The sequence below is a fragment of the Ischnura elegans genome, chromosome 1 (genome assembly GCF_921293095.1).
Source record: "Ischnura elegans chromosome 1, ioIscEleg1.1, whole genome shotgun sequence".
In the NCBI taxonomy this organism is placed as follows: domain Eukaryota; kingdom Metazoa; phylum Arthropoda; class Insecta; order Odonata; family Coenagrionidae; genus Ischnura; species Ischnura elegans.
The window spans coordinates 39533960-39553538 of NC_060246.1; the positions used below are offsets into that span (position 1 = coordinate 39533960).

The 19579-nt window shown below is 37.3% G+C and overlaps 1 protein-coding gene across 2 annotated transcripts in view; it reads right to left on the minus strand.

Moving 5' to 3' along the window:
• LOC124159171 (hepatocyte growth factor-regulated tyrosine kinase substrate) overlaps positions 1-19579 on the minus strand; it is a 52349-nt gene that overhangs the window by 16295 nt on the left and 16475 nt on the right. For both annotated transcript variants that reach the window (XM_046534795.1, XM_046534804.1), the window contains exons 8-9: positions 10781-10879; positions 10267-10323 (exon numbers count right to left, since the gene is read on the minus strand). In XM_046534795.1, the coding sequence (XP_046390751.1) occupies positions 10267-10323; positions 10781-10879 (156 nt within the window). The remainder of the gene's footprint in view (positions 1-10266; positions 10324-10780; positions 10880-19579) is intronic.

The following is a 19579-nucleotide window of genomic DNA, read 5'->3' on the forward strand; positions in this document are numbered from 1 at the left end:
TATGGTGAATTTCATAACAATGGGATCTTTAATTCCGTAATATTGACCATTGAAACTGTACCGGCGTGTAATCATGCATTGCCTTGTTGAAGGAGGAACTTTTTCTGTTTGAAATGAGAACGCTTTTCTTGATTTCTATCATCAACTGGTGAAATAAGGAAGCATAACAATCTCCCATTATCATTTTCCCTTCTCTAAAATGTCGTTGCCATGACATGACTGGCCCATTTCAACATCTTCGCCTGCTTTGGAGCCCATTCTCCTACAAAACTCGATTGTTTCCACAGTTATTTTGTCTCTGTAGTAGAGTGACGAATCTATATTTTATCAACAGTTATATATTGAGGTGGAAAATCCCCAGAATTGCAGCGGAAAAGCACCAAAACAGCCTCGGGGTTGACCATATGATACCATTTATTCTTCACTGTGAGCAAACATGGCTGGCCACTCACGGAGATTTTTTTCACACCCAATTTTTCGTGCAAACTTAAAGCAATTGTGCAGTGTGATATGCCTGTAGCCTCAACTATATTGCACACTTTCATTTGTCTATCACTTAAACCATAAGATAATACCCACAGCTAAAAGCACCATTGACAATTATTTATTTGATGACCAAAGGTACTGGGGTCAATGAGGAACATAACAAACACTGATCCTGCACTCAGTAAAATGTCTGGCTGGCTAGCCAATACTAAAATTCATAAGTACTTAAAGAATAATCTTATCTTCTCATCACACTCTTCTGATAAGAAAAAGTAAAAAAAAAGTTCCTTACACAATTTCATTCCATTTTTCATGAGATAATTTTACAAAGAGCATGGAATAAAAAATAAATAAATTGACTGTTAACGTAAGAAATGCCATTGAAGTCACCATGAACAGCTATAAAAATGTCCTATGAGATCACAAAGTGGTAAGTATACATCCAAAGAAAGCCAGGGAGCAGCTACTAAAATTGGTTTTCTGAAATAAATGTACTACATGGCTCTAACAGAAATACTAGTATGAGGTTGGGTAATTTTAGATTAACAAATTCATCATATTAATAACAGCATGAGTAATGTTTCAATGGTCTAATGACTAGAGATCCATGAAAGTTGTTATATTTTTTGCTAAAATTGGTTTTAAATCTATGAGATTTCAGTGTTATAGAAAATCTTGGCGGTGTTGTTATAATGTTTTTTTTGCACATTTCTAGGTGTTCTATTATTTTTGGTGCACATTTCACGATTGCTTATTCTTTTGATTTGCATTTTACATAACATTAAATACAATTTCAGCAGTACAAAATTTCAGGTAAAACCAAATGGAGGAAATGGTTCATTAGCAAGCATTAATATAATAAAGCGAGTAAGAAAAGGTTCACTCAATAAATTGTCTTTGTGAGGAAGACTAGAGCAAAAATTGACCAAATAGTACTGAAATTTGTTTTCAGTTTCATTGAATTAATTTAGACCAATAACTAGGGGCACCGAATTTTCGCGAACCACGAAACGCGAAATTTTCCCAAGGTTGCGCAAAATTCACTTTGTTCCACGAAATTTTACGTTTAAGCACTTTTTCTGTGAATTTGGGGCAATATTTTCCACCATTGCTGGTAAAAAAAAATACCCCGTAACTTTTAAGTTTTCTTAAAAAACCGGTATCAAGAACCGATCGCATGAAGTCGGTGCTTTGGAACCGGCTTGGAACTGTGGTGAGGAGGCGAGAAATGGTTCGCAGCGTATTCAAGGCCAAAAAGTGAAAAAAAGATTTGAAAGCACATACATATATTACTTTCCGATTGCATGGCATCCATGTTTTTTTTCTTTTGAGAGTTGCTCCCTAGCACGTGCATTTAAGGGGTCGTTAATTTGTCGCTCTCGCCAACATTGTAACATTCTGTAGCCGCTGCCACATAGTCCGCTTTCAAACAAGCTGACTTTTGGCCTGCCGCCGGCCACGGCACGTTCTTTCAACTTACTATAGGTCTATGGATGTCTTCAAACGAGTCGAATCACACCGTTGCGTTGACGGCACGGCACCCATTTCAATCCGGCCCAGCGATGCTCCGTCTACGGCGTGAAATATAGGCTATGCTACATTGAGGCCGCTTTCAGACGAAACGACTTTTCACCGGCCGCCATTCACGTGAAATTTGGGCGGCTTTCAGACGATACGACTTTCTGCAACGCCTGTGCTGTGCTGTGAACGGCACCCGCGGAAAATCGTTTCGTCTTAGAGTGGTCTTAAGTTTGATTCAGGTATATATACAGCAATTCTTCGATATACGAGCAAGATGCGTTTCGAGAGCCTATTCGTAAGTTGATAAACCTATGCAAGGCGTCGGAAAATGTGGTTATCCTGCAGAAAGCAACACCACATTACACTTTTGCGTTAATTCATGGCCGTTCAGTTTATGAATGTTGTCGCTGTACCGACGTGTTGAGCAGTTTATTGTTGAGGTTATAAGAACTGTGACAGTGAAGCATGCAAATAAGTTGTCAATTAAAGTAACAATTTAAGCTAGTTACATCACAATGTATTTTGATCTGACTTACAAGTTACAACAAAAAACCTGGAGAAAGAACCAGCGGCTGCCTGATGGAATGAGACATATTGGTCGATAATGCATTCTTAACAACATGTTATTTAACTTTTTTACTTGACAAATAAACTTATGGAGGCGATCTTAAGTTTTTTTACAGAGCTTTCCTGCTAATTAACATCTTTCATGAAATTATTTTCATTCATTTCTTGTGGTTGTTTATTTAAATTTGCGATTAATTCAGATAATTAGAGTTCATCCTTGGATCCGAGTATCGAGAACCGAGGGGAGAACCAGAACTGTACTGAAAACCGAAAAAATTTAAGAACAGACTCAATCTTAATTTGTAGAATTCCTTTACCCTAGTCAACAATGCACAGTTTGGAAAAGAAAATGAATCTTTGCTTAATAGTCTCAAAAATCTGTGCAACTTTCCATGTGTGAGGTCCTAAAGAATTAGGCATAAAGACTAATATCAAGTTGTCATTCCTTGTATAGTGACCCAGGGAGGAACATTATTACAGCCATGGGAAGATTATTTAACTCAAGGTGTATATAGACAACTGATGCGAAGGACTTAAGCACAGTTATTGCTAATGTCCTCATATAATCATTAACAGAAACTCAAGAACTTTTTGGCTATTCTGCTTTGAAGGATTCTGTTAGATCAGTTCAGGAAGAAGGAAAAGAATTTTCAGTACTTCCACTAATTCTTGCCCTTTAAAATGATTTTCCCCATTCTGTAGAAAATTGTGTGGATACCGATGGCAAATGTAGATGCAGAAAGAGGGTTTTCCATGCATGGAAACATAAATAAAAGAACCACTACACTTCCAAAAAATGTAGAATTAAAGTCAAGTTTGACCATTGGGTCTCAATTCCAGTAAAAGAAGGATTCAACCAATTTTAAATTCCAGAGTGTGAATAATTTCAGATGGCACATTAAAAAAAAAATTATAGGTAATAGATAAACACATACTAGCATGTGTTGATAAAATATTTTTTGTGTAAGACCTTAAAGACTTCTGTTATCAACGTTTTAAGTAGAGATGGGTCGAATAGCAGATTTCTCGAATTCGAATATCGAATTCGAATATTAAATCATTGCTCGAATATTCGAATACCTCGAATTTCGAATACCTCGAATACTAAATGATGAATGCTGGATTATTTGACTCGGTTGCCTATGCAGCAGGCAACACAAGATTTTGGGGAGTAATTTTGATTTCCTTTAAATGATTCGAACAGGAATTTAGCTGATTAATGAATATTTTAATTTTATGGAAACAATTGGGCATATAATTAATTCAACTAACATCGCTTTGCCCCCACTCCTGCTGCCAAGTGCTAGCTGACAATCTGAGGCATTTTGCAAAATACAAGCTCTTTTCCACTGGATTTTCTTCAATTATTTTCAGTCCATCTTTCGGAGTTCTCACGAGATAAGAAGATGAATTGGAATTGCTATCAGGGAGAAAACAAATATTCTGAGAAAATATCCCTTAGTCTGTGACTGTAACAATAAATATTTATAGCACCACTCATAAATTGTAACATGATATATGTATGTTTTCGGAAAAAAATACCTCATCAACTTCGGAGAAGCTCTGCTGCTCATATCGAGTTTCGCCAGAATGCTAAGTCTCTGTCGTATTTTGACATTTATTTCTTTGCGTAAAATGCTTAAATAAACTCAGAAATACGTCGTGTTTGGTCTTAATCTTTTTGAAATTACGCGCACATTACTAATATTTCAATTCAATAAAGGTGTAACATCAATTGACGAAAGTCATTCTTAGACACCTTTTGTGCTAATAGATGACTCATGCAGCGGTTGACCTCCACAGAAATGGGGAACTTCGAAGCTGGTAGGAAAAAAAAGGTCAGTGGGTGAGAAAAGGGGGGAGGGCGTGAAACACGTTTTTATTGTTCTCGTAACTCGATATTTTTTTCGGAGCAGGGGTCTTCGTAATGCGATCCCTGCGCGAGCTGGGACCTTTTATTTCGGAGAAGAGGAAAGCGTCAGAGTGGTTGAGGCAAGCGCTGAATGGAGGGGGATAGCGGATCGTGGGAAATGCCCTAAGGTTGCTATCCCACGGCACTGAGGTTTTCCTGGTGGGGGGAATCGGGGATTTTCGGATTTTTTCACCCGACCATTTTCGGTTCCCCTCGTCGAACTCTTTTCACCGCTAAAATCCACGAATTTGATGTAATTCGTCAACTTGCGTAAAACGGCGCTGCGAGCACTAAATGACTACAGATCTCTACATTTTTCCGAGTCAACTACCAACGACGTACGTGCGACAGTGTATGACGCGAAATTCAAAGTATTCGAGGTATTCGAGGCGGTACTTTTCTCATAACTATTCGAAACCTCGAATATCGAATACTTTCTAATATTCGAGGTATTCGAGTATTCGCGGATACTATTCGCACATCTCTAGTTTTAAGTAAAAACTATAAGTTTTTTACATCATGCAGGCCAATGGGACAGTGAAATTTAGACCAATCAAAAATATTCCCAATCTGTACAACTCTCACATTTGTCTAGCGGTATGAGGTTGAAATACATACCTAGCAAAGAGTGTTTATGGTATGTGTATCTAACAAATGCTTAACTCATTCCTTTAGCATTTGCTTTGACCCTTCTTCATCAAGATTTTTACCATTAAAAATATATTTAATATGCTAAAAAGCATTTTTATTGGTGAAATTATTGTTCTTGCAATAAAAAAGAATATTTGTGACGAGTGAAATTTTATGACGAAACTGTATTTTTTTATGACGAAATTGCAATTTTATGACGAAATTTTAAACCGAAATTGACAGATTTTTATGACGAAATTCACAGTTTTTATTCACCGATAATCTTTGCCTCTACCAATAACACAATATTTTAAGCTCTACTGCTTCTTTTTCCCTATAATCAGAATGTATTCTTGGCGAAAACGATCAGCAGATGGCAAATCCCGACTACCTTTCATGCATGTACTTCGAGAGCCTTTCCTGAATTTTCGGATATCTAGTTTCAAGTTTTATCAAGCTTCTTTACACTAATTCCAGTATTTAAAAATGCTTCTGTAGTAGGAACAACAAACTCCTCTTTCATCTCCTTCACTTTCTTGATTAAGTTACTGCCTGTTCAAATGATAGCTGTTATTTTGCGGGTCCTCTTTCTGTCACACGTTTATGTGTATCACAATTGACGTGCTTATTAACAAGGTGTCTTGTCTTTCAGATTCAATTCTTTCATCCCAAAATTTACCCAGTAATACTTTGTCTTTCATATAAAATCCTTCTGTGCCAAATTCACTAGCTCTGATATGAACGGTAACACTAGGTTTTCAGCATATTAAATTCCTTTCCTTCGTTTGACATATAAAGCTGTAGCCGTTATTAAAAACAGTCTAAGTGCGAATCACGACCAATCATGACAGTGTTTTCAAACGGAGTGCTGGGTAGCTATGGTATAACCATAAGTAATGTATAACTTACATTTTGACCAAAATTTTTCATGTTGTGGGCTCCCTTTTCATAGTCCTCACCTAGGTGCCGAGGGAAGGTAGGTTCAACAAAATTGCTTAGTATTGATTATAGCTGTTGTCAGCTTGCTTTTTTGTTCCAACTAATACGAAAAAGATCAATCTGCAATCATCTGCATGTCAAGCATCAAATCAGAGTCAGCATATCTTTGTTCCTTTGCTTATGTTTCTATTAGTTTTACGACATTTAACCACATATTAATAAGTCCAAGTGTTTGAACTGTCCCCAACTTACAGTACTATGGAAAATGTTCAATTTGTACAGTGGGCAATTAATATACCATTTATAACAGAATTCCCATCGTCGTGGTAACTTATCCGGCTAAACTAACACTTACAATTTAGCATAATCATAGCCAAGCACAGCATTGATGCTGAGATTAGCAATCCACACTCCACAGCCACAAGCCAGAAAGTCAAATACAGTAAACTCTCGATTATACAAAGCAGGGTATTACAAAATTTTCAATAATATGTAGCGAAATTGTGGTCCTGATTAAAAGCCTATGGTAAATAAATGGCACTATTCGATAATGCAAAGTTTTGAAAATACAAAATGATTGAAATTACGAACATTGGGCTCAGTCCCCAGGAGCAAATGGAATTCGATTATACGAACTACAGTGAAAAATTTGTCAGTGAAATTGCTTATGCCCGGGTTAGTAGCTAAAAAATCAGCGCTTCCGACTGTGGTCCATCAAAAGGGTGAAATCATGAATGACAGTGCAACTTTGGAGGGAAAGAGTTTGCCTTAAAACTTACGGTGGGAATCGAGGGGAAGAAGGAGTTCTGTAAAAGTAACATGACTGACACAATGCCCCTAATTACCTTCCCGCTCATAAACATCGCGTCAACAATACTTTGTAGTTTAACATGTGAGGAAGGTTGATCGGTGTATTTCTTACACTCCCACTTAAACCCTACATAATTGAATCATACCAAGAGAATGTTACAAGTTCATGAAATGGCTCGAATTTCAACGTTCTTGCAGGTAAATGAGTGACCTCGTGACACCAATATTCAAATCAATAGTTGGAAATATGAGGACGGAAGAGAATTAAATTACTCAATGATAGAGGAAATATTCTTCATTTTAAAGTTTCATTTTAGAGACAACATTAACTTTTGAAGGGGGGAAAGGTAATGGAAACTAGTGCACTTGTCAACGATGAGAGGAGGGAAGAGGTCTTAAGAATATCACCCATGATATAATACATTATACACGAGCCCATATTGAGGGCAAAATGGCTCCTCTATTGCCAATTGGAACAGGGATTAGATGATTCTGTGCATAAGTTTTCGTGTTAGCACCTAGCTATCTATCCACGAGGGTGGCGGCATCTGGCTGCCTTTCGTCCTGGAAGTGCTGAATTATACGGAATGGGATTGAATTAAATTCATGAGAGAATGTGAGAAGGTCTTCAGTCAGTGCCTGGGAGTGTTTAAGCAACAAACAGTAGAAAATAAGCGGCGGCTGGGACTGGACATGACAGCAGTGACGACGAAGATGAAAGTGAGGAGGAGTATCTTAAATATTTGGCTATATTTAGCACCAAATTATTTTTCAGGCTACTCGTAATGAAGAGGCACTTCCAACTCTTAACAATGAACTTTCTTCTAGCACTCCTACCAGTTCCCCCATTCTGAGAGATCTTTCTTTCCAAGCCCTTCGTTTACTCTCTCCTACCGCCTTTTGCTGATCTTCCTGACACCCAACTTACGAATCCCAAACCACCCTTCCCTAGAATTTTCCCCACTCTCTCCGGTGACTTAGCTTGAATGTGTCGTAAAAACCCACGGCCCCGAAACATAATCTCAGACAAGTCTGAAGGCCTTCCCTTCCCACCCCTCTTACTTGCGCCCTCTGCACCTCTTGCCTCCACTTCCACAACCAGGCAATACGCATCCCACTCTTACGCCCCCTTAGAACATTTAGCGGCAGCGAAGGACATGGATCATCTCTCCCGGCAACAGGGACATGTTTCCAACTGGAGAAGTATTTTCCATTATCAAGGAAATGAAGAGGAAAACTATGTTAGCCACATTCATTTTATTGGCCACGGCACATGTTCTGTCATTTCTTAACATATTTTTAGTCTGTCCTAGCTCACGTGAGACTTGGTAGATTAGTATCCCCATTCCATTCACCCGAAGGCATAGCTGAGCTACATGCCTCGATAATCCCATAATTGACCCTAATCATTTTAGCCAAGTTAGGAAGCATGAGTTGCGTATAGGGGAAAACTAAACAAAACAACAACTTTTTAAAAATTAATTATTTAATCTCCATGGGAATTAGAGATCTGCTTAATATTTGTAAATATTGACCCAAAACCTGTCGTCAATCTGAAATTATGAGCTTATTTTTTGGTTTTATTAAACTACTATGAACATGATAAACAAACTTTAATGATGCCAGAAATAAGCTGTGTTTTGGGCTCATTATTTTCGAAATATCATGTGGATTGGTAATTTTGCAATGTTGGCTTACTTTCCTGAATTCTTGAAAATGATGCATACCTCAATATGTAGGCCATCTTTCTTTCGGGTTTCATTCTTCACCGTGTATCAAATGATGCTATGTAACGTTGATTAGAAAAAAGATTTTTTAGTTTATGCCCTAGAAATAGGCGCGCCATAAACGGAAATAAATATTTGCACAGAAGAGAGAAAAAACTAATTAATGGTCGAATTAAATTCTTCTTGGGTTTCTGTCCAGGCAAGGTGTTCCATCTACTTCTCTGCTGACGTTTCAATAGAAGACTTTTCCATCGTCCTCAAGCCTTCAGCCCGTTGATACCTACCATGTAAGAGGTGCTGCATTTATAAAATTGTCTCTCTTCTTCTCTGCAGACTTTTCAATCGAAATCAGTTATTTGCTTTGTCCTATCCATGCTGCTATTCATTAAAAATCATGGCATGACAAAGTTTTAGCACTAAAACTAAGAAAATCTTTTTTCCATATCAATGATACTTTGCGTACTATTCTCTACGCAGGAGAACGTAATACAAAAACTAAATGAGGTTAAGGTATAGGTTTTGGAGTATCATTTTTGGGAATTCACGCAAGTGAACCAATACTTCACCTAAATAAGGAGAGAAATGATAAAAAGTGTGTTGAAGGAAAAAAATGAATGTGTATAATAAAGTTTCTCTCTGTATTTCCCAAACAATGGAATATGCTTCCCCAGCCTTCCTACGGTAGGCAGCCAGCTCTTGTCGGCATAAAAGAACAGAGACACTATATAAACCTGGCTCCTCAAACCCGGCATCAATGGCTTTGATGACGATTAAGTCTTCCATTTTAATGTCCAAAAATATGATGGAGCATAGCAACCGGACTTAGAGCCTGAAAAGAATTTACTTCACATATTTGCAGGCAGAAAATCATATCCTATGTAATTTGTGATCGTAACTGAATCATAATGAAAATTCTAATTGAAAAGATCGTACATTCACCTGTCAATACCGAAGGAACTACAAATATTAATCTACAAGGATTATTTTGGAAATGTCCTAAGACCCTTGTTTTTTTCTTGTCACTGAGCGATAGAGGGCGACATAAATGGCGATTAGGCCGGCTGCTGTTAAAATTTTTTTAGGCATTGGAAACAAATAGGTATCTATATTATACGAAGATAATAGTGGCTATTCACTACTGACCACAAATTTCTAAGATTAGATTCGTATACAAAAATTTTCAATGCGTTATTTGATTACTTTTCTATAATGGAAGGGAATTTCTTTAGCGCTAATATCATTGATATTTAACTATGAAGAATAGGAAGTTTAGGGTCTAATGATTTTTTAACGGTATTTCACAGCATAAAATCAATAACAAAAAGCATTTTTTGTTACTCTATCTTAAATGACCACAAAAATGTTAAAAAGAGGTCACCAAAGACAAAAAAGGGCGGTGGGAAGAAAAGCAAATATTTTTTCGTGACTTTTTAAAAAGGTTTGAAATAACACAATTTGATTTTACAAAGCGCCAATTTTCCTGACTTCATAAATAGAGAGCATACAGTACTTAGGGATTTTACTGAGTGCAACTAAACATCGACTGCTCTGACCACGAAGGCAGTCAATGAATTATCAGGAAAATCGTGTTTGGCATGGTGACAGAAGACAAGTGATATGCTCAAATTTTGCCCACCAAAGTTTACACTTGGAAAATATAAAATTCATACGTACAGCAGGCGGAGGAGAGAACTGCTTTACTTTCACCAAACTCTTTGAATTCTTGTTTTTCTGAAAATGAAAAAAAATATGTTTAATTGCTGTGAAAATTATTTTAAAAATAATTCATGCACAATGTTACTATTTATAGTTGGAAAGACAAATTGCAAGCATTTCCATTCAAGGAAAAATTACAAGGCATAATAGAACATACAAAATTAATGAATCTTGTGCCATGCAGATTAAACTGAGTGAAAAATCCATGTCTATAATGGCAATATTTAACTCCTGAATGCACTAATTGACTCCAATATACAACATTTAAAAAAGTGAAACCTACCACTTTATGTTAAAAACTAAAATATGTATCAATTACACTGAAAGGACACTAAGCAGCAAGTTGATTCTTTTGCATGCAGCAGCAAGATCTACAGGAAGAATCATCATGAAAAGATACTTGCCGCACTACAGAGACATTCCACCTTACATAAGAATAGAAGTAAAATAATAAAAAAATCATTAGAATTACTCTTTTCTCTTTCTCCTCAGCCTCCGATTTCGACAGAGCCAAAGCCAGCTGAAGCTCTTCCTCCTCTTTAAGTTCTTCTTCAGTTTTTTTCGCAGGAGTCTAAAAGAACATAAAGTAGACCATTTAAAAAACATTCCCAACAGATGACAAACTGTTTTATTCATATAAGAAGCAGTTGAAATTTAGCCATCTTCCAGGCCATGCAGCCACCTATCTTCAGTACTTCCATATTTCACACTTCATGAGCATCAATGCATGTGTACATGTACAATTATTTATGCAAAATTGACCTGGAAAAAGAGCCTTCCTGCGATTCAAGCCTATGAAGCCAAATACATTGCACTCATTAATAGGTTTACAGTTCAAACATCTTGTTTATTTCTGCTAAGCCTCCATTTAAATTAATGCTCTAGAACCTGCTATTACAGCAGTAATGGGACAAATACAGCATCGTCTTTAAGCATACAATAAGTATCAACCATGGTGACCGGAGGTGGTGATCACAACAGCATAACTTTCTTTGTTTTTTGAAAAATAGAAATCATTACAGCCTAGTACATTGATGATCATAGGAATTTTAACGATATTTTAGAATGAATGTTTTGAGAATGCCTCAATCACTAAACTTAGAAAAACTGTAAATATATAGTCTCCAATTCAAGCATTGATTAGGGAATCAAAATTGGCTACAGATGGAACAGCAGGATATAAGGACATATGCACCCAGCTGCAATATGATTCCACTATAGCAAGGTTATACCAATAGGTCATCTGACAAGGCCAAATATGACATAGAATGCTGATAGGAATATTCGTATCTCCTGAGGGAGAGATGCCTAGGCAGTACCACTTCATTTCTATGGGCCTTTTATTACTTAGGTTCTAAAAGTAAAGCACACAGAAATTGGCAGTACATTTCAGGGGCATCAATCTTTAAAAGGAATAGTCATTTCACCAATGAAATACATGGAAATATTAACAATAAATGTGTTTAGTTCCCTTATGAAATAAAGCATATCAAATATTAATGTAGAGTATTACTTGAGGCTCGACATAGGCAAAATGTATTACTTTTACCTCAGGGAATCATTTAAGTTTTAATTGTACATGCATAGTTCATTTAATTAAGCATCCAACCAGGGAAAAACACTTGAGCTACATACATATTTCCAACACATGCTCAATACATTTATAGCTTAAAATTTGTATCGCGCTTTCAAAAATATGCAAAAAGAAGAAATGAATTATCTTCATCACATCCAAATTTAATTTAGTAAGCAACAGAAAGTCACTGTAAGGTTATGTATAGTATGCACATTATGTTATCATACAGTAGACTCTTGTTATTATGGTTATTACGAAATTCACAGGACCGAAAAACTGGAGGTTCTTAATAACGAAGTTTGTACGAACGTTTCTTTTAGGAATCATGGAAAATAAACAGTGCATAATATATGCAATTAAATTACTATTACTATAAGAAGTTTTCAATAGAAGAATGCGGCATGATGCAATCAAGGGTTGATATCTTCCCAAATACAGCAAGTCCTCGATACATGAACTAGATTCATTCCGAGACCTTGTTCGTAAGTTGATAAACCTATAGTCCGGCCGCCGAGAGTTGTCCAATGACAGGCAGTAGGGTCTAGTTTGGGGTAGGGTACAAGGTTGCCAGGTAAGAAAGTGAAATGCCTACATCACTTGTAAACAAAAGGGATCCGTGAAGAAAGGAGCCGCAGGGACGACTAGCGTGAAGGACCCAACGGAAGAATCCCTTGTTTCGGAGATTCAAAGAAAGGGCTTATTTTGGTGCTTAGCATGCATGTGACAAGGTTGTATGACTAGGCGAGGGTGTGAGGTGCATTTTGGGGGCAGTGATAGGCAGAAAACCATGCTTGCAAAGGGTTCTCTGCTCCCCCTTATGCGCTGTCATCAAACAACTCTCGCCAGGCGGACTGTATACAAGGCATCGAGGAGTACAGTTATCCTGCAGAATGAAACACTGTATCACAATAGTGCGCTAACTCACAATTGTGACGAAATGATCTAGCTTGGTGTGCAAGGCAGCCGGAGCCGAAAAAATTGCTCTCCGCAGTATGGAAGAACGGGTGAAACGATGAACACTTCCTAACTTCACATCAGATTCAATGAAACTTTATTCGGATGATGACCAAAGTGCAAGTTCCTGTATGCCATAACGTGTCGTATTGGCCAAATCGAAAGGCACCAAATTGAAATTTTGGTATGCTCATATTTCTGAAAGTTCATGAATCGAATGTGCGTAGGAAGAGGACTAACTGTATGTCCAATTTACGAGCAGTTATGAATGGTTAACCAAGATTCCACATGAATGAAGCTAATTATATGATGTTGCATGTATACTGGAGAAAGTACCATAATTGATGCTCTAGGGCACATTACACAAGTAGAGCGCAATTTTTAAGACTTAACGTAGGGTATAACCACCTAAATGCCGTTGCTTATTCGTGGAACTTCGTAATGAAGTTCATTTGGTAACTGCCAGGACCAGGACTGATGTTCGTAATTTCGTAATAACGAAAAGTTCATAATAACGTTTCTTTTACCATAGATTGGATAGGCCTTTTTGTCAGGACCAACGATTAGCTTCGTAATAACGAGAACTTTGTAATAACGAGAGTCTACAGTATCAATTTATCTTGAATTCAGTAGGATTTTATATTTAAAAATTACCAGCAATTTTCCTGTACCGGCCACTAGCTTTACTTTTAGTGCTGGGATTAAGACTTCCTACCACATTTACATAGTTGCACAATACTTATGAATGAATCCTTAAATACACAGAAGTAAGGGCATAATGGTGAAAAAGCGTAGGGTCTCTTAAGGCCTGTTTACACGATACATCAACCCGTACGAGTTAATGTCTGTTTGCGTGAATGATTTTTGTGGACCGGAACGGAACATGTACGAATGCATGAACCAAATTAGAACAGGTTCTATTTTCTGTGCATGCATTCGCACAAGTTGGGTGGTTACACGGTGCATTTTGGGCGTTCATACATTTAGACATTAACCCGTACGTGTTAATGTACCGTGTAAACAGGGCTTAAGGCAATATGGATACAAGGATTCTCTACTATGAAGGCAAACATAAACTGCAAACTAACCCGAGACATTACAACATGATGTCTCTATATTTAAAGCTGGCATTTCCACTGACATGATTGATACCACTATGGCCTAAATACAACTCCCTCAAATGAATAACAATGAGCAAACGTTACTAAGAGGAAACAAAATGATCACCAAGCCATTTACAATAGGGAATACTTCACCATGGCATCAAAATACAAAAATTGCATTAATTATTGGCCTTTAGCATTTAAGGCAAAATATATGAATGTTGTGAAAGGTTATTAAGAAATGGAACACTAGGCATATTTGAGTTCAAGTAACAAAATTAATTTCACAACATCAAGGGGCTACTCAGAGATCCCTTCATCGTTTTGAAGCACAAACAAGTTCAAGTATACTTATAATATATCAACTAAACATATTTTTTACAAAAAATAAATATTTGGTAGTATATAATAGTAAATGAGAAATATTAATTGGTACATAGTAACTAAAGTAAGGTATGAAATTCTACTCATTAAATAATTTTTTCCTGCCAAAATATAAATTTATTCTTCAGAAATTGTAAGGACATCAATGTCTAAACTACAAGATACCATGGCTGCATCTAAAAATTATTATCTTCGGTATACATCAGTAAGATACAAAATAATCCAGCATATCACTTTTATGAAATATTACCCTCTAATGTATTACACATTTACTAATCCCGCTCTCTCATAATAATTGTTTTGGGTTTCAAACAATCTCAGACCAGCATTGCCCAGTCATCATCATCTTTTATGGATATTTCTATAATGGCCTCCTGAATCATTCTTTTAAGATTGTTTTTATTTTTTGGTATTTTCAAGGCCCTTATTTCTGATGCTACATAGTCTCCAAAAATTTGGGCTTCATCCAATACATTAACGGAATTTTCTACAGCATCTTCTTGATTACTGCTTCTCTCGTCACTTTCTTTTGCTCCTCTCGTCACTCTTAGTTTTGCCAAGGGTGATGATTCGTCTTGAATTGGCTCAACCTCTTCAGATCTAGCTCCGGACTGAAGCAAACCCATACAAGTTCAGTTACATACATGCCGTCATTACTTTTTGTCACAATATAATTGCTATTGAAGTAACTGTCTATATATTACATTCAACAAAAGGAAATGGATTGACTATAAAATTGCCTTCACATTGAGAAAACAAAATGCACGTGTATTGACGTTTTACAAGAGGCATGTTTCTATTACATAATTACATTTTGAACTGACTTTATGACATAGAAATAATTTACATGATAAAATGGCTAATACAAACCGAAGACCTTTCTAGCTACAGTGAAAAGTCAATGAATCTGTTACTATGTAAAAAGTCAAAGGCTTGAGGTGGAGCAAGTTTTTGCACTTAAATTTATCACATAATATTCATTTTGAATTATAGTGTACATTGATTCCTCCTTATTCCAGCTTGGTAGATAATCCTTTGTATCAGGACACTGGGTCATCTTACACAGAAAGTTTAGGGCTGAAAATATGCCAATTTATTTTTCCCATCATACACAGATCCACTTTCCACACACCACTTCTTGCATTAATTGAAAATATTGGTTATAGAAGTTGTGCAATTTTCTGGGCATTTCCTATTCTGAAATATATGCCATTTATTTCGGGGACCTCTGTCAAATTATTTGCCTCTGATAGTTCTGGCTAGTTAGATAAATTCCATAAACAACATTCGGCTGCTACCATTGGGGTCAGATGGACTATTCTACTTTGTGTCCATTCCTTGAACTAAACGCCAGTTATTCGGTCTTCCATGTCCAATCTAGCAATTTGGAAGAATGACAAGTATTCAAAATACTGACATTGATACCTTAAAATGATAACCTCTGATACCTTATATTCTAAACACATATCAGGTATTACATAAGCCAGTAGTCATTTTGATATTAAATCAGTCAAAAATATGGAAATTTTTAATTACTTGGAAGTTTTTAACAAATATATTTGAATTGTAACGTCTAAATCAGTGAAGATACTATTAGGTGATTCCATTAGAATGAACAGGAAGGAGAAAGAGGTATGGGTAAGAGCGATCATGCATTTCAGCATACATTCAATAAGTTCCGCATAGTATTGAGATTAAGGGCCGTATCCAGAAACCGTGCTTAACCCTTTTGAGACGGCGGAGTTTTCGTCTTAGCATGACTGCTGTACTGAGCCCTAAGAGACTATTCTTTCTCGTGGTACGGAGCATTTTTGGAGGACATTCGTTAAGAAGGGTCTCGCGGAACCTTTTTCGACCTGGGAATCTGGGAATTTTGCTGGGAATCCGCATGCATTACCTCAGACTCCGAGAGTAGTTGTGCTCCCTCCTTTCCGGGTATACGACCATACCTGCGGCATTGGTTCGTGGTCAACTTATGTATTGCTTATATGTATTTAACATATGGATAATTGTTGCTTGCACGTACATTGCAGACTTTGAATTGAATTCCTCATTTTTTTTCTGAGGATTGTCAAATTTTAAATGAAGTTCTAAGGTCAATATTAACGCATTTTATGCAGCAACAATTTACATGTTGATGTTTATACATAACTTGAGATATAAGTTAATATTTATCGTAGAATTTCGTTTAAAAATTGTAAATGCTGCTCAATAGACAAATAATTCAATTCTTAGTTTATTTTTCTTGAGAAATGAACAAATATTACGAAAACTGACTGGATAAAAAATTGTAAGACCGCTGTCCCTTACCGCTAAGAGGGGTTATAAAAGACGAGGGGTCTGGATACCTGCTCCTGGATTCCGAGGGTAAATCCTAAACACTGCATCGTTGGGTCCCGAGACAAAGACGATGTAAACACGCGACCGTCCTAAAAGGGGGAGAGCTATAAAATGTACATATACGGCTTTCATCTCCCGGGTCAGGAAACATCCACACGTATATATACGTCTTTAGTGGGGAAAAGGTTTAACTTGTAGCGGCACGCTCTGCTGAATGCTATACCCAGAAACCTCACTACTCCAAATCGCTCCAAATTGGTGGAGGGGCTAAGTTGCCACATTTATTTTGGGCTAGATTGATGACGAAGACGAATGTAGCAACATTATGTGCCCCTAGATGCGGACATTGAGAGGAATTAAGGGCAATAATTGAATAACGAATGCCCCAACGTGACTTTGTTTGTAAGCAAACTGGAAGCGGGATGGAAGTAGAATTTTGGCATAGGAGAAGAATTTAATTTTAAAATTAATTATTGGTAGGAAAGTTGTATTGGAGTGCAAAAAAACTGATGCTGTGGGTCTTTCTTTAAAGATTATGGCATGGAAGAAGGTGGAGGTTGAATTTAATCGGCGCAAGGGCATAACGAAGGTAAGCATATTAGTATGCCATGATTTGTAAAATTTCTGCAGAAAATTTTTGTCTTATTCTTCAAATGTGAATGGAAATTATTGATAAAATTTCTCTTTTTCAGTGGCTTTCATGGAAACATGGTGTCTTTGGAGATGTGGTATCTCGCACGGAATTCATTCTCTGTTCCATGGGCTTTTCATGGTCCTTCAAGTTTCTTCTGGGAATCTGGTAATGTTCATTGTGTAAAAAGTGTCCCTTTAAATTGGTTGAGTTATCATTGAGCACCTGCTAATATAAGCTGATGAATCTGCATTCTCAGAAAACTTGTGACGTGTACTAAGTGTCTCGACTAGTGTCGATCGCCGATGATTGCCGACCGGCCTCGGCTTTACCGCTGGGGAAAGCCGGCCGATGCCCCAGGCCCCGCACGCCGAAAATGCACCAAGCTGGGTGGAAGAGTAACCTCATCAAGTTTTGTTAAGGACATCCAAGTTTCGGTGCTGACTTAAATGGTGATTTTTTAAATAAAATTTTGTCATCTGTTACAAGTATTGCTGACGATGCGAAATAAATGGAAAGGGAGTATTGTAAAAAAAAAGTGCCATTATAAAGTTGTATTGGTCGTCTATGTTGATATTTCACTCTAATTACTCATTTCTTGTGTTCCCAATGCGAGTGCAATTTGATTTGTGAAGTTACAGTATGTGTTGTTGCTCCCGATTTTCTTCATGTGTACATTTCCTGGACAATTGCATTTGCAAATAGTGTTTAATAGACTTGTGAAGTAACATAACCTGTCGTGTTGCCCTCGATTTTCTTTATGAATACTTTTCCTGGACTAGTGTGTTTGTAAAGTGTGTTCATTTTATTTTTGAATTGAAAGTGAAAGTTTGCGCACCTCTTGACTTTAATAAAGAAAAGTTTGCGCACTCATTTGTTGTGATGGTATTTATTGCTGAATAATCCTTGGCGTCACTAGCACAATTTGTCATTGTAGTTGACAAATATACTCGTACAACTGTCGATCGTATTGGTGTAGTTGGATATATTAGACATTGCCGTAATATAATAGATATATGTATTGTATTTTAACGCCCAAAGATATACGTGACATTCATTATGAGATGAATATCATGAGTTATTGTAAACGGACGGAGCACAAGCTAATTGCCTGTTTGAAAATGCTTCCCTCTTAGCCAAATCTTAATTCCAGTGTAAAGGTGGAAGTTACACAGCACTAGGTCGACATTGCACGGCAGGTGATCGAAAATGTTCCATTGAAATTGCTCAAGGAGCAGTTGGGCTGCATTAGCCTTGAGATGAAGGGTGTTCTCATGGATCAGAACACTTCCAGAAGTCAGCATATCTCTTCCTTTGTTACAGCATATGTTTTAACTTCGGGATGGGCATAATGTTTCACACTGAGCAGCTGCATCAACGAATAAATTCTCTTTTATCAGCATTAAGGTGACATGAAAACAACATGAGTAAGACATATCAATGCTGAAGCCTTTCAGCAAGTTTCCTGGCTGTCGCACTGCAGTGCTCTATTGGCTGGAGAATCAATTAAGGCAAAGTAGTTAATGAGATTGCCACTAACCTTAAACTAGCAACTTAGGGTCAGAAATTACTTGAACGTGTGGTGCAGAGGATGCGCAGTTGTCCTATTTGTGCAGCACCCACCTATCGCTTGTACGGTGTTTTTGCCGAGCGATCAGAGGTTGAAAAAAAACTGCCCTTGTAGTTACCAAGGTCATCCAGAAAATAAGTTCCGTTTTGGTGTGTAGATCACTAGGGATGCTTTTTGACAAATGTGGCAACATTGTACAAAAGTTGGAGAACCTTCTGAATAGAATGATAGGGAGATGGGCTCTGTAGCCTAGAAAACACAGTAACAGCAAGTCGTTGAAATGGAGCCCTCAACGTTGTGTCCCACCATCTCCCTGCCTGTTCCGTCTCGAGTTGTTGTGCGCTGAGTGATTCAATTTCTTCATGCCTGTGGTTCCAAATCGGTTGAAATTCATCAGCAGCTGGTTACTGTGTATGGAGAGGATGTAATGAGTGAGTCAATGGTGAGGAGATGGGTTCGTGAAAATAGGGAGGGAAGACATTCATTTGAGGACCCATGTGAAAGAGGCAGATCCTCAGTTTTCATGGACAAACTTGTGGCAAAAGTCGAAAGTGCTGATCGCAAAGATCGCTGTTCCACTGTGGACGAACTCCAGGAGTGTTTCCTTGAGATCCAACGATCCGTCATTCATGAGAATGTATCAGAAAAACTCGATTTTTGAAAAGTTTGCGCTTCTCTTCAAGACAACTGAAGCCAGAACACAAGTCAAAAGT